This window comes from Pseudonaja textilis, chromosome 1 (assembly GCF_049901715.1).
Source record: "Pseudonaja textilis isolate UNSWEBS1 chromosome 1, rPseTex1.2, whole genome shotgun sequence".
Taxonomy (NCBI): Eukaryota; Metazoa; Chordata; class Lepidosauria; order Squamata; family Elapidae; genus Pseudonaja; species Pseudonaja textilis.
The window spans coordinates 74,240,805-74,255,401 of NC_141990.1; the positions used below are offsets into that span (position 1 = coordinate 74,240,805).

Consider the following 14,597-nt stretch of genomic DNA (forward strand, 5'->3'; position numbering starts at 1 on the left):
CCCAGCTGATCGGCTGGGTCTTTTTTTGTTGCCCTGCACAGGAGAACGGAGCTGGAAAGCAGGTTAGTGGGGTGGGGATTTTACAGTATCCTTCCCCTGCCACGCCCACCAAGCCATGCCATGCCCACAGAACCAATAGTAAAAAAATTTAAATCCCACCACTGCTTTATGTTATTTATTACTCTTTTATCTCCCTTATGCATGGAAAGAACAGAAGTAAGTGTTGGAAGAAAATTCTTAAAGCTGCTTGGATATTCCCTTGTAGCTACAGTACTACTCTTGCTATTTACTTAATTACTGCTAGCCTATTAGAAATATTGAGATGCGTTCCCCAATTAGTACATATAAAATGGAAGAGATATTAAATCCCTAAGGTAAAAGGGATTAAATCCCTGATGAAGCTCACATTTTGGGAATGTGCATTAATTAATCTTTTGTATTTATGAGATTGGGATGTGAGTGTTTAGAATTAACCAACAAGAAGTTGCAGAAAACAAAATCTTTCTTCAACTCTATTTATGGTAACTGGGGTTATGAATTTCAGACATCGGTGAACTAAATAAAATAACAGTTAAATTCTTGAACATAGTAACAAGGACAATAACATTCTAAAATAATAAAATCATGGATGAACCGGTGTGACGCCAACGAGGACACAGTGAAAAAAAAGTTTTTTTTTTAATTCCCCCAGGGGACCTTTTCTAAGAACTCTTGTGCATTTGACCAGTCATTCCCGCCATTGTTTGCTTTCCCCGCACTGTAATTCCAGGCCCTCTTTTTATAGGGAAGCAAACAGAAAAGCAATCTGTCTCCGGCCCTTAAAAGTCAGAGGAAGGGTCGCCAACGGCTCCGCGGGACCGCCGGTGGGAAGGAGACAAGGGTGGCGCTCAAAGCTGACTCGCCCTTGCAGCTTCCAAAACGGAAGCGAGGGCGCTTTTCGCCTGTGCACCGAGGGACGCCGTACTCCGTTGCGAGGGGTAAGCCGCACCGCGACTCCTCAGGGGGAACGTGGGGATAGGGTGTGCGGGGAAACCTGCCTTTAGAAGGACTCGCTGGAAGCGCACGGGCTTTACAGTCACGGGCGCGGTTGACTTTTCTAGGGAGAAGGCGGGGAAGAAAAGGCAAAGTCAACCGCCGTTGAGGCAGGGTTGTTGATGCTTCACTTGGAGCATTTGGGATCACGCAACAGGGCTTAACCAAAATACGCATTTCGCCCACCTATAGCGAGAAAGGTTGCAAAGCGTAGTGTAGGTACTGTTCCTTCACAGACATGGATATACTGAATGATCCATACCAAAGGTAGCTAACAAGGAAGCTCTTGGACATTTTTGTGACAAAGGACTTGGAGATGATGATATTTCATCCTTTATAATTAACAGCCTGTCCAGCCTTGTGTCATATTATGTAGGGAGATGAGTAATAGAGAAAATTCCACAAGGTGCACCTGAGCTCCTGAATATTCTCAAGGGCTGGGTTGAGACAGCCAAGACCAGAAGGGCGTTGACTTTCTGTAAAGTGCTTTCTTCATTTTGGGTGGGCCCTTCTAGGTTCTGGGAGCATGTTTTGAGAACACCATTCTTCAAGGATCATGAAGCCCTGGAAGATAGCACCTGAGACTTCATAAGTTATAAGCCATTCTCTTTGGGCTAGACATTAAGGTTAGGGTTAGATAAGATTTTAAAGGCACCAGGTGGTTGGCATGGCCGACTGAAAATTGTTGAGCCCTTTTACTTTGAATTCAGGGATTCACTGAATTGTGTGGGAGGTGGCCTGAGAAATGCTCTCCTGGCCCCATTGGGGATTGAGGCATGAACACTGCTTTGGTCAGTAGCAACCTGTCTGTAAAGGTTCACAGAGCTTTAGCGTTGCAGATCTTAAGGCTCAGTAGAAATAATTTTATGCAAATGGAAAGAAATATATATGCCTGATGTTAAGGGAAAGATTCAAGATAAGTGATGTCCATTTTTGAACTCTCCTTATAATCTAAAAACAAGAGAATGGATAAGGCTAAATCTATAAGGCTAAATTTAATACTAAATTAGAAGATTGGATTAATCTTATATTGATCCTACACAGTTCTTATTTTTTCTTTATTAGTTTCTTGTTTTATGTTCACCTTATTTTGATTTATGTTCACCTTACTTTGATCACTGTTAATATATGTCATTCTTTTATTGGATAGTGTAACTTTTTGTTGTCTTTCACCAATTTTTTTTAAAAAATCAGCAGTTCTCTGTGATTCAAGAGATGTTTTTGGAGTTCTGAAATACTTAAGAAATCAAGGTAACATTCTGTGAATGTTACATTGTTTTGTGCCTATTCGTCATGGTCATTAATCTTCTTGAACTGTCTACTCTCTCATTTCAAACTTGACCTTTATTGAATTCCACGAACAGAAGCCTCATTGAAAACTCAAAACCTTGAAATAATTCAAGGACATGTTGCTCTGAACTGTTATTAAATAAATTATGTATTATGGTTTATATACCTTAGCGTGTTGTGCAATTGCAGATAGTTGTGGCATATTTAATAAAGTATAGCTACCATGCCTTAGAAATGTGTCAGATGTCATTTTAGTGCCCTTGCTAACACTTGAGCCGTGTTGAACCTGGACCAGGCTGCTGGTTCTGTCTGCCTAGACGTCCTATCTCCCCTTTCCTCTGATCAAAAGTAGAATAGAACCTTGAGCCTATGGCATAATGGCATGCTTTTGTCCAATGCACCAAGGACTCAAAAGCTCCCTACTCTGCTTGCATGTTTGGAGAAGCTGCACCATAAGTGCCTAGCCCTGAGAGCAGTGATGAAGACCTATATGTTGGGTGGGTGGTAGTTCCATCTACTGAGCAGCCCTTGGCAAAATGTCAAACTTAATCAAAGGAGCTATGCCAAGCCCTATTTATATTTTCTTTTACATTTTTATTTTCCTTACACTGAATATCTTCAAAATTTAGAAATAAGGATAAGGGTGGGCGAGTGAATATAAATAACTGAGCATCAGCTACTGAAAATACAGTTCATTTCTTTCAATCAAATAAATCAAATGCCCTTTATCTATCCCACTCTGATATGTAGGCTGAGTTTACACATCACATTAAGTCATCTGCTTTGCCTTAACAATATACCTTGTTGCATAAACCACGATTGGAACACTATGCTCAGATACAAGTAACTTGCATTTTGGCTTATTCTTTATTCTATTCCTACCAAACAATTAAGTTGGACTTTTTTTTTGAAAGCTAGCTGTTTAATGAGAGCAATAACCAATGTAATTACACAGAACAGAAAATACTTGCTCAGTGAGCTTCTAAAAACGAATTCAGTTAATTTTTCTATGTTGTATAGATATTTTGTGCTGAAACCAATAAATAGTTTGAAGATGCAGAATGTAGGGCTATTTGGGAAAAGGGAAGAAGGAGGTGACAAAATTAAGTGGTGAAATATAATTTAGAAATATCACAGTTTTAAGGTTTTCAGCAAATGCTTGTAATTGTATGATGTTAAAACCTAAGCAAAAAAGCTGGTACAGAGACAGAGGACACGTTCTTGTTACAAACTAAGGTATAATTTGTTTTTCTCTATTTAACTTTGTCTTAGCATGCTGCTACTATATTATTTCTACACTGCAAAAATTCATTAGAGTTTTTTGCATCTCTTTCCTGCTATTCAGTGGTTGTCCAACTCAGATTATGGTACATTTGAGATTATGCCTTAATGCAGTACAGTATATAATTCTAAACAATTATGGTTTGTTCATGACAAACAAACTGTGGCCCAATACTTGAACCAAACTAAATGGACTAAGTTCAGAAAAATAGATAATTGTCCATTGTGTAATCATATTTCAGTTCGGGTTTTTTTTCAGTTCATTTTTCAGTTTTCTTTGATGGAACAAATATTTGATGGAGCAAATATTACAGCCTAAAACAAATGTAATATTTTTCATATGGAAAACATAACTATATAAAGGGGATTGATATGGAATATTTAATGAATCATAATTATTCAAAAAAATCTTGCAATACAGCTTTTCTTTGTTTCATCTAAGGTGGTGCTTGTACAGATCTCAGATTGTTGAGTTGCTCAGGTAATACGTTGCTTAGGTGAACAATGTGTTACTCAGGAACAAAGCTTTTAGACAAATGCCTAATGTTGATTTAAGAGGTCAGCAGTGTTGTAATATAACTTATGTAGTAATATTGTGTTTTCCGTGTTTACATTTCTTTGCAGGTTCTTTTCGTAACAGCTCTCAAGAGAAACATCAGTGTACTATGGAAGGCTCCTCTCAGCTTTATAAGAAAAGTACATTCCCTCCACTTTTGGAGTCTTACTTACCTCTTAATTGCCAGAATCAGGTAATACAGGTTTTGCAATGTGACCATTAAACAATTGTATTACAACTTTTTAGTTCTTTTTCTTTTTATAATAAAATTCCATAGCATGTGTATCAGTATTTTTTCCCACTGTGAATTTGCAGAGTAAACTTCACTACATAATCTTCCTGCAAATGTTAAAGTGAATTTGCTGTTTCCAAATCTCACTAGAATTAGTGACCCTGATGGAAGGAGAAACACTGTGAAAAATAGCGATCTAAATATTTTAGGAGAGAGCAGTGCTTGGTGGGCTTGGAAGTTAAACTTCTAGTTCTTCCTTCCATGTACTGCTTATTAGATACTCAGGTAGGCCTTGAATTATGACAATAATCAGGACTGGAACTTCTGTCACTAAGTGATGTGGTTGTTCTGTGAGTTGTGCCTAATTTTACAACCTCTGTGACTGCTAAGCAAATCACCATGGTCATTAAGCAAATCACACAGTTGTTAATGAATTAGGCTTCCCCCATTGACTTTGCTTGTTGGAAACCCCACCAGGAAGGTTGCAAATGACCCCCAGATGATGACCCCTGGATGATGCAACCATTGTAAATACTTGCTAGTTACCAAGCACCCATGACCCTGGGGACAGCCCTAAGTGTGAGGAGCGGTTGTAAATAACATTTTTCCATGCTGTAGTGACTTGAAATGGTAATTGAACAAATGGTTAAATCTCCTGGACTACCTTTAGTCACCAAGAGTCAGATTACCCCTAACTGAAAGCCTTCTTCACTGGGTCAGAGTTTGCATTATGGACTCAAGCAAGAATTTAAAATTAAATTAAATTATTAAATTAAATTAATGTAATTTCAAAAAGAGACTGGACAGCCATTTGTCTTAAGAGAACTGGATTCCTGTACTGAGAAGAAGAAGAAGGGACTAGATAACCTAAAAGCTCCTTTCCAACATTATAATTTTATCTCTTAAGGTTAGAATGATGTGTTGATGTTCACCATCAAGTACCCAATGTGGTTTTTCCACTACATAGTCCTCATGGCTAACATATATTCCCTCCTCTTCTGTTGATGTCTTGAAGCAGCTTCACTTTCTAGTCAATATTCCAACAACTAATAAGTTCTGGGACTTTGTGTCTCCTGTTTAGTTCTGGCTCGGCTTTAATGTAGACAAAATGACAACTCATTAAATATTTCTCTGGTCTTTTAGAGTTGCAGAATTGCAGAAAGCAAGATTTTTCCTTTTGTAATTGTTAAACTTTGCAGAGTTTGTGGGCAGTCTGTTTCCCCTGTTAACAGAATTGTTTTTCTTCACTAGGCCTCCTGGCCATTGGGAACCATTGCAGGTCCTTGAAAGGAATAAGCGGCTTGATGATTTTGCAGGTCTCCCTCTTCAGCAATCGCTCTAGTTTTTAATTCCCTGCCTATGGGTAGGTAAATACAAAAGTTATTTTGTATTTACCTAGCCATAGGGATAAAAAGCAGTTTAAAAAGCAGTCAGGATTGATCAGGGCAATTTCTAACTCCTAAGAGATGAGTGTATGTCTTGCACCCCTTTATGGCATCCATATGGGCAAAGAGAGCTGAGGTAAAAAATCATCAGAATTCTTCTGTTTTCCCCTTCTTGTCTGCTTGGCTGCAAAGTACAACCCTATGGGGTTTTCCCCCCTCCTTTTTAATCACTTTGTGGATAATGTGGCTAGGAATGTATTTTCTTCCTCTTTTGTGTAGATAATGGGAAATGGTATTTTGCTAGGGTAAGATCATCTCCCTATCCCATCCCCATCCCCATTATCTTCAGATCCCTGCTCATGGGGCCTGTCTATTGGTATTGTTTAGACAACTCATGCCCCTCTCATGCCTTCCAGCCACCACAGCAACATGTACCCATGGTTACAGCTACTGGGAAAAGTGCCTGGTTGTAGAATTGTAAGCATGCTATCTTTGGACCCTCACACTAGCAATCAGTATTTAAATGTGACAGGGGTACACAGTTTTACAGTTACAGTGCCCTCTTTACAGCTAGTGTTCAGACTTTTTTTTGTTTTTTGCAAATAGCCAGAGAAACACCATGTTTTGAAAATGCAGCGGAGAAGTAGCAATTTATTTGATTTCAGGCTGGAAAATGAAAACTTGCCACCATGTTCTAAAACTCTTGCTTAGGGAAGGGCAGAGCCCAAATCTAGTTTTCTTTGCATGGGACAACCCTTCCTACTGTTTTAGCCACATATCTTTGTAACTACACAAACAAGAAGCTTGTTCCGTTTCTCACAAAATTTTATGCAATATGAAGAAATAGTTGAAGACGTGTTAGCCCTGCAAGGAACTCAGACCAGAAGGTCAACCAGGAGTCTAAGCTCTTTCTTGATTGTAAGGTTACATTAACAGACCCTTGCAGGACTGAAAGTATTTCTCCCCTCCTTTTCCTTTTATTTTCCAGAAAACTAGGGAGAGTGCTTCCCATGTTCCCGTTCCTTCTGTGGGCCAAGGTATATATTTTACATGCCAGCTGCCAAACTTATGGCTCTGCATCCTGTCTGCTGAGCTTCCCACCTACCATTGCATGTGGCTTTATTAGTAAAATAATAACTTTGGGGCCTCAGTAAAATTCTGTGGTTTAAGTGGGTCAGTTTTTGTGTAAAATGCTCAGTTGAAAGCACTTCTGAAGCATGATGCATTAAGTATGCACTAAAATTAAATAAGCAAAGTAAACATTTTAATTATTACGAGAAACTTGGGAAATCATAGGATGGAGAAGGAGAACTTCTGACACTTAAAATTCAAAAGTGATGTGTGTAGAGAAATTTGGTGGTGTAACCAAATGCTAGTATCTAAACTCTAGACCAGGAGTGTCCAACCCGTGGCCTGCAGGCTGCATGCGGCCCTGGTCAGCTATATATATGGCCTCACAAGATTGTAAACGTTTAACATTATTATGTTATTTATATCCATTAACTATATTATATAATTTATATGCTGCCCAAGACAATTCCTCTTCATTAAATGTAGCACAAGCAAGCCAAAAGATTGGGCACCCATGTTCTATACCAGGAGTCCCCAACCTGTGGGCTGTGATACCATGATTGTTGAGAGTAGAAGCTTATGTATGTTTATAATCCTTTTTGGGGGGGTGGGGGGATGGGGGCTTAAAAGCTAATGGTATCAATCAATCTTGAAATGAATGATATTAATATTATCTTTCCTGGCTTCCCAGAACGATTAAAGTAATGTTTGGAAAGTTTTAATGTGCGTGGAGACAGGAAAGTGATCCTTGGTGAGCACTTTGAAGTAATTAATGAATGTCTTTTAGTGGCAGATCATCTTGGAAGCAAAAAAGGATTTGCTAGAAGTACAAATTGTATGAAAATGAAAATACCAAGATGTCACCATATGTCATATATAACATTCCCATAGTAACAAGGTAATAAATATAGCCATTTATTGCAAAGTGTGGAGGAAGGATGGATTCAAATCCTGTTTATGAATAATAAAGATATCGCAGATGTATGAGTGTAGCAGCAATAACTATGATTTGGCATCTAACTCCATTAAATTATTAGACATGAATTTTTCTACACCTCTTTGGTATATTACGGATATTAATAAAACAGCTTGCCATTCTACATAAAACCATGTTTGATCTGCACAATAATAAAATTTGTAAAGTCTTTGCACATAATTCTATTTTTTTTAAAAAATATCAATTTTATTTCTTGGCTCTTGAATTATGAACATTGTGTGTTGAGATTTGAGGCATCCATGAGAGAACAACTTTTGTTTTATATTCTAGGGCTAAAATGGTTAAGAGGGCAGTGATATATGTCTGATATCCTTCCACCCTACTCCTTTTTCTTCGACTTCATATTCACTCACAAAATCGCAATAGGTTTTGGACACAAGTTCAAATATGAGTACAAATTCCTTTCAGGTGTTTTCATGGAATGGAAGGAATTGAGAAAAGGAAAGTGCACGGCGGTAAACTTTACTAATATAGAGGCAAGGTATATACTATAGATATGCAGAATATTTGCAAGAGATTCTTCCCAAAATGCATTCACATATGCAAAACAACTCTCCTCAGAGTTTAAAGCAGCCATGTCATTTGATAAGTTTGTGTAGCTGCTTTGAAAACTATCCCTGGTTGTTTGTGCAAGTCTATGTATGCACGGTGTAGAGGACATAAGGAATGGCTTTTAAGGGCAGGAGGAAAAAATGCTGCCACTGAGTCGGGTAAGTGGATTTGAGCCCTGGCCAATAAAAGAGCTTGAGGAAATGTTGCAGACATGTCCCTCCCTATTTCACATTGTGATAAAGTGAGGGAGGGGAAAGCACTGTCAAGAGTTACTATAGCTCAGGGCTGTCAAACTCCCAGCCTGCAGGCCAGATGCCTCATGCGCTTGCCACGCCCAGGCCCGGTTTAGCAAAGAGGGAAGAAGTCTCAATATGTCATGTGACGCCGTGAGTTTGACATCCCAGCTATAGGTATTCCTATAAAGGTAGTCCTGATCTTTATAGCATTAATTTCTTAATCTTGCCTACCTTGTTGTGCTGACAGAAAGTTGCAGGACTTCCTCAGGAGTTGTAATGGAAATGTTTGTGTTTGCACACATGGGCTTCTTCTGAATTGTTTACAGTACACAGATCTAGGATATAAAGTGTCAAGAGATCCTTTACTGATATTGTACTGATATAGAACCTGAACAGTTTCCTTGCATTTCAGGGCTTAACCTTTTTGCTCTTTGAGGCATGAAATATGAATTTGTCAAGGTGGGGTCTTTCTGTCTTGATACGCATAGTGCTCAGCCCATTCAGGGTCCATCAGAAATGCTAAGAGTTGTTTTCTGGTTCATCATTTTTTAAAAAAATTAAGTGTAAAACCTGCCATTTCAAAAGCAATGGTGTAATTCTGAAAGTAGATTGTGTAGAATTTGGGCAAAAATGTAAAAGCTGTATTACGCTATTCAGTAGAAAAATAGCTAAGAAAGAATGTGATATATAAATCAGTTCCTCACTTGGCAAGGCATGACCATTTCTCCTGTCCCCTACTGCAAAAAGCTCCACAATTACTGAGGAGAGAATGTTCTCCAAAGATCATGCAGTACTGTTTGAGCAAATGTTTGAGGGAGAAAAATGATAACAGCCAGAAAACAGTAGATTCTTAAGATAATTCGGCAATGCAAGTAGATCTTGACTTCCGACCAGTCACTTAGCAACCCTCTAAATGTAGAAGAGATTATCCCCAAAGCCACATGCGATCCAGTTTCAAAGTTTTGACAACAGTCCCCCAATCAGGTGATTGCATTTGGGGCAGTTAGCAACCGGCCCATATTTGCGACCATTTGCAGTGTCCTGTAGACTCATGATTGTGTTTTATGACCATGATTTATTTACTTCTGGCTTCCTGCAAAGTTCACTTGGCAACTGCCTCAACAAAGGTCATAAAACACAGTCACATGGTGACCCGCTTAATGATTGTCATAACTTATGAACATAATTCTGTGTTCCATTAAAGTTATAATTTGAGCACAATCTGTGTATCTATCATGGACAATACCACCAAACATCTAAGGACACACACTCAGCAAATAGGTTGAGATATTGCAGTTTTACTCCTTCCCTCTGGAAAAATCTTGCTCCTGGCAGTATACAGTCCTGCATCTAAATATTATTTAAGGTGCAGCAACACTGTCGTTTTGATGCAGGGTCCTTGTTTTAAGAATATTCACCCATCTGGTTTGGATTTATGAGCCTGTTCCCCTACCTAATAAGGATTGGATTCAGTGAACTATAGACATTTTATAATTCCAGTGTATATTTGTTACAGGGAAATAAATAAATGTCTTAGTTGCCTAAAGGTTTCTATGCATACACACATATCCTGTTGCATTTGTTGCGTCTAAGGCTGCTTGGTATTTTGGTAGCTTTTTAAACTGAGGCTTTCCACAAGTAGATTTTTCTGGGAATTGCCAGGATTACGCATGTTTGCTGTGTGTCCTAGGTAGCAAAGAATTGCACACAATGTGCAAGAAGTTTTTGCCAGCTTGAGCAATGTTCTTTTTAGGTAGGTTGGTTCTCATCCAAAAAGCAGTATTTTATAAACATAGGAAAACTTTTACATTTGGAAGAACATAACACAATAGTTTGTCTTGATAGCATTTTCTTTTTGCTTGCTGTAAGTACCTATATTGTTTTCTGGCTATACGTTATTGCATAATCTTTGTACATACTGAGAAGATATTTACTGTGATGTGAAGGTTAATCTCTAGTTTAGCAAACTGCTTTGCTTATCAGATGCTTCAAAAAAGGTTCATAATTTAAACAAATTGCCTCAGAATTAATGATTCCCTTTAAAATGCATTTTATTTGAATCCAAAGCATTAAAATGGTATTGATATCATTGGAGTTATATACAAAACTCACATGGCTCCTTTCTGATTCATTTATATTCCAGATATTTCATGTTTTTAGTTATTTTCCATTCAACAGATTTTGGCAGGAAAAAATGAAGGCCTTTGCAGCCACTACTTCTTAGTATGCCAAGCCAAGTTAGGCTACCAGCATTACAATTTCTTTGGGCACTATTTAATTATGTCCCTGGCCTTCCTGCTTTTTTCAAATACAGAATAATAGAGTTGGAAGGGACCTTGAAGATCTTCTAGTCCAACCTGTGTTCAAGCAGGAGACCCTATACCATTCCAAACAAGCGACTACCCAATCTTTTCTTCCAGCACCTATAGCATCTGAAGGGAAGCAGTTCCACTGGTTAATTGTTCTCACTGTTAGGAAATTTCTTCTTTGTTCTAGGTTGCTTCTCTCCTTGATTAGTTTCTATCCATTTCTTCTCATCTTGCCTCCTGGTGCTTTGGAGAATAGGTTGTCTTCCTCTTCTTTGTGGCAGCACCTCAAATATTGGAACACTGCTATCATGTCACCCCTGGGCCTCTTAGAATAGATATACCCAATTCCTGTAACCGTTCTTCACATGCTTTAGTCTCCAGACCCCTAATCATCTTTGTTGCTCTTCTCTGTGCCTTTTCCAAAGTCTCAACATCTGTTTTGCAACGTGGTGAACAAAATTGCATGCAGTATTCCAGGTGTGGTCTTACTAAGGTTCTATAAAGCGGTACTAATACTTCTCATGATCTTGACTCTATCCCTCTTTAGTGTGATCAAGTTAAGACATGCCACTGGCAGCCCCACATAGATTAAGAGGATCTTTAAAACAGCAATTAATGATACCCTACTGTTCTTATGGGATTCTATTTTGTTTGGCTCAGAACAGAGCAAATTGGCAAAAACCAGAAAGAAACAAAAAGGAGCCGATAAGGAACAACAGCCACATTTTAAGTGAGGAAGAAAAGGATGAACTCCTCAAGCAAGCTCTGCTTGAAAAGGTAATGTGTTTGAACAATGCAAATGATCGCTTTTCTCCACTGTAAATTTTGGCATTTTAAATATGATTGATAAATAACTATATACATAAATATTTCCCTGAGTGGCTGATTCTACGAATAACCTTGCTTTGTTCTCTCAGTCTTACCTTAGATCAATTTTCAAACTTTGCTTGCTAGGCCCATGTTTTAGAATAGCTTTCCTTTAAATTGATTGGAGGTGATGGAAATTGGGATCCAGCATATATGGAGGGTATCAGGTTGTCAAAACATAGTGCTTCATATTTTAAAAGTGCCTGCTGTACATTGCTGAGAAAATGCTTTAATGCCCTACCCAATCTCACAAAGTGAATCACCCAGCTGTTTTTTGAAGAAGAAAAAAAAAACTTTTTCCCTGGATGGTTTATAAGATCCAGCACATGACATTTTGTTCCAACTTCCCCTCCTTTAAGGGAGCTGCTTGCTGATAAGCTCATATTACATGCCTTGGAAAATAGCAATAGCAATAGAACTTAGACTTATCTACTGCTTCACAATGTTTTACAGCCCTCTCTAAGAAGTTTACAGAGTCAGCATATTGCCCCCAAAAATGACTCCTCGTTTTATCAACCTGGGAAGGATGGAAGGCTGAGTCAACCTTGAGCTAGTGAAAATTGAACTGCAGAACTGCTGGCAGTCGGCAGTCAGCAGAATTAGCCTGCAATACTGCATTCTAACCACTGTACCAGCACAGCTCCTATTTAAAGTATCTAAAGAACTCTGAATGTGGTTTCAATAAACGCTGTTACACATTAGCCATAAGGTTTACCTGGTTTTGGCCAACAACTGCTGTGGCTACTTGAAGTGTAATTGATGTAATGGATGCAGTGTGGATGGAAAGGAGGATGGAATGCAGAAAGACTATTTAAAGAAAAAGAAAAATTAATCAAGGCTCTGCTGTGCATCAGTTTTCCTGACGCCTATAGGAACTGCAATGTGGAAAAGTGGGAACAGCTTCAGCTATTGAAGAATTCAAATAAATAGTGTCTAACCTTCGCAACTTTAAGACCTACGAACTTCAACTCCGGGAATTCATAGCTGGCTGGGAAATTCTGGGATTGAAGTCCACAAGTTTTAAAGTTGCCAAAGTTAGGCACCCCTGGTCTATACATTTTGCTTATATACTGTATATATAAGGATTAGAGTTACAGACCCAAGATGGAACTAAAGAATCGAGATTTTAAATATTTGATTGTGAAATACTGTACAAATATTAACAGTTTTACTCCAATCTTGTACTAGAGTTATTTCATATCCCCAGAAAATAGTACTATTAAAAGGCAAGAGCTTCATTTCAGAAATGAACAAAGCTTATAAGGTTGCTGGGGAAAGTGTATGGATGTGTTTATGAAGTCAGTGATAGCGAGATTTACCTTCAAGATTTTACATTTTTAAACACTTTGAGTTGGGGATTGGTTTTTTAAAATTCTTTCTTTTGAGATGATTCTCAATAGCACCATCTCTTGATGGATCTTCATAATACTCAGTATTTATTACTTCCAGTACAAAAAGAGTATTTTTTATTTTGCAATTGTTAAGCATAATACACATGATTTCACCCTAAGTTAATTTACTAGCACAGTGATAGATGATGCACCAGTAATATGGAATTAGAAAGCAATGTACGCTATTATGTGCTGAAAGTATTATATTAATCCTATTGAATTAATAATATGTTTTGAAAAGTGAATGTTGTCTTATAATTGGATATAGGTACTTGTAATAGCAAGTTTTGCTAGGAAAATATTGTTCCTGTTGAAATATATATTGTGTGATTTTGCAATCTGTTTAGCATGCAGCTTGAGTATAAATTCAAGTTAGCTGGGCTAAGTTGAATTATTGCTGTAGCATAAAGTGAGCATGAGATTATATTGCTGTGGAATTTACACATTAGGGTTAGACAAGTTGTATTTAAAGAATGCAACACCAGGTGGCACTGCTGAATTGCACTGTGCAGCCAAGCACTCCAAGTGGAAGAGAAGAAGAATTAGGGTTGTCCCTCTTGGAATGTCTATGGAGATTCTCAATCATCCAGATCAAGGTAATTGGAGTTTCTTGGGGGGGGTGTTTCCTTTGAAAACAAACAACAACAAAAACCCCAAAAAAATCTAGTTGCCTTTTAGAAAATCACCATTGAGATACTTCTTGGAAGAAATTTGGGTAAGCCCAGTACCTGTATCATTTTGTTTTTTAGGGAAGGCTGAAAAAAGATGTCAGGGTGGTAAGGTTTGTGTTGACCTTTGATGAGTAGATTCTTTTCTTTTATACTCATGCTGAAGCCTGAAATGTGTTGAGCTGGTTTAAATAAAATGCTATGATTATGGGAGGTTCAATACACTTTTTCCAAATCATTTTCAAAACGTACACAGACTTAGTAAGAATATATTTGCAACAAGGTACATTTTTCTGGGAAAATACAGTATGTCTGGAATGATTTTCTTTAAAAAATGTTCTTATCAAAATGAAATACTGTTTTTTTTTAAAGGTTATATTCAAAGTATAACTTTATACAACCTGCTTTGGAAATTCAGAAAAACAGTTTTCTGAATTTGCTAAAGAAATTTTTAGATAATCTCTTAAGGAAACTTTATGGTATTAATATAAGTTGCACATTCACAGTGTTTGTTTTCCCTGCAAGAATTTCCAATTACAATGCCTCCTATCCTTTTAATCAAGCATCATCTTGAAACCTACAAGAATCTCTATAAGATAAGAAATATCTTATATGAACGCTACAAGACTTTGTTGAATCAGAAAGTGCTAAAGCAACGAATTCAGATCAAGGCATTTGATCTGAAACATCAACAACTTAAGCGCAAAGAACAAAAGGTATGTGTTCATTG

The 14,597-nt window shown here is 37.8% G+C and overlaps 1 protein-coding gene across 1 annotated transcript in view; it reads left to right on the top strand.

The window, feature by feature from the left end:
• The first annotated feature begins 201 nt into the window (after nt 1-201).
• The window catches only part of LOC113439297 (uncharacterized), a 54,095-nt gene continuing 39,699 nt past the window's right edge, over nt 202-14,597 (top strand). Inside the window, exons 1-5 of the mRNA XM_087936927.1 lie at nt 202-216; nt 785-977; nt 4,228-4,352; nt 11,602-11,718; nt 14,431-14,583. Of these exons, the coding sequence (XP_087793053.1) occupies nt 202-216; nt 785-977; nt 4,228-4,352; nt 11,602-11,718; nt 14,431-14,583 (603 nt within the window). The remainder of the gene's footprint in view (nt 217-784; nt 978-4,227; nt 4,353-11,601; nt 11,719-14,430; nt 14,584-14,597) is intronic.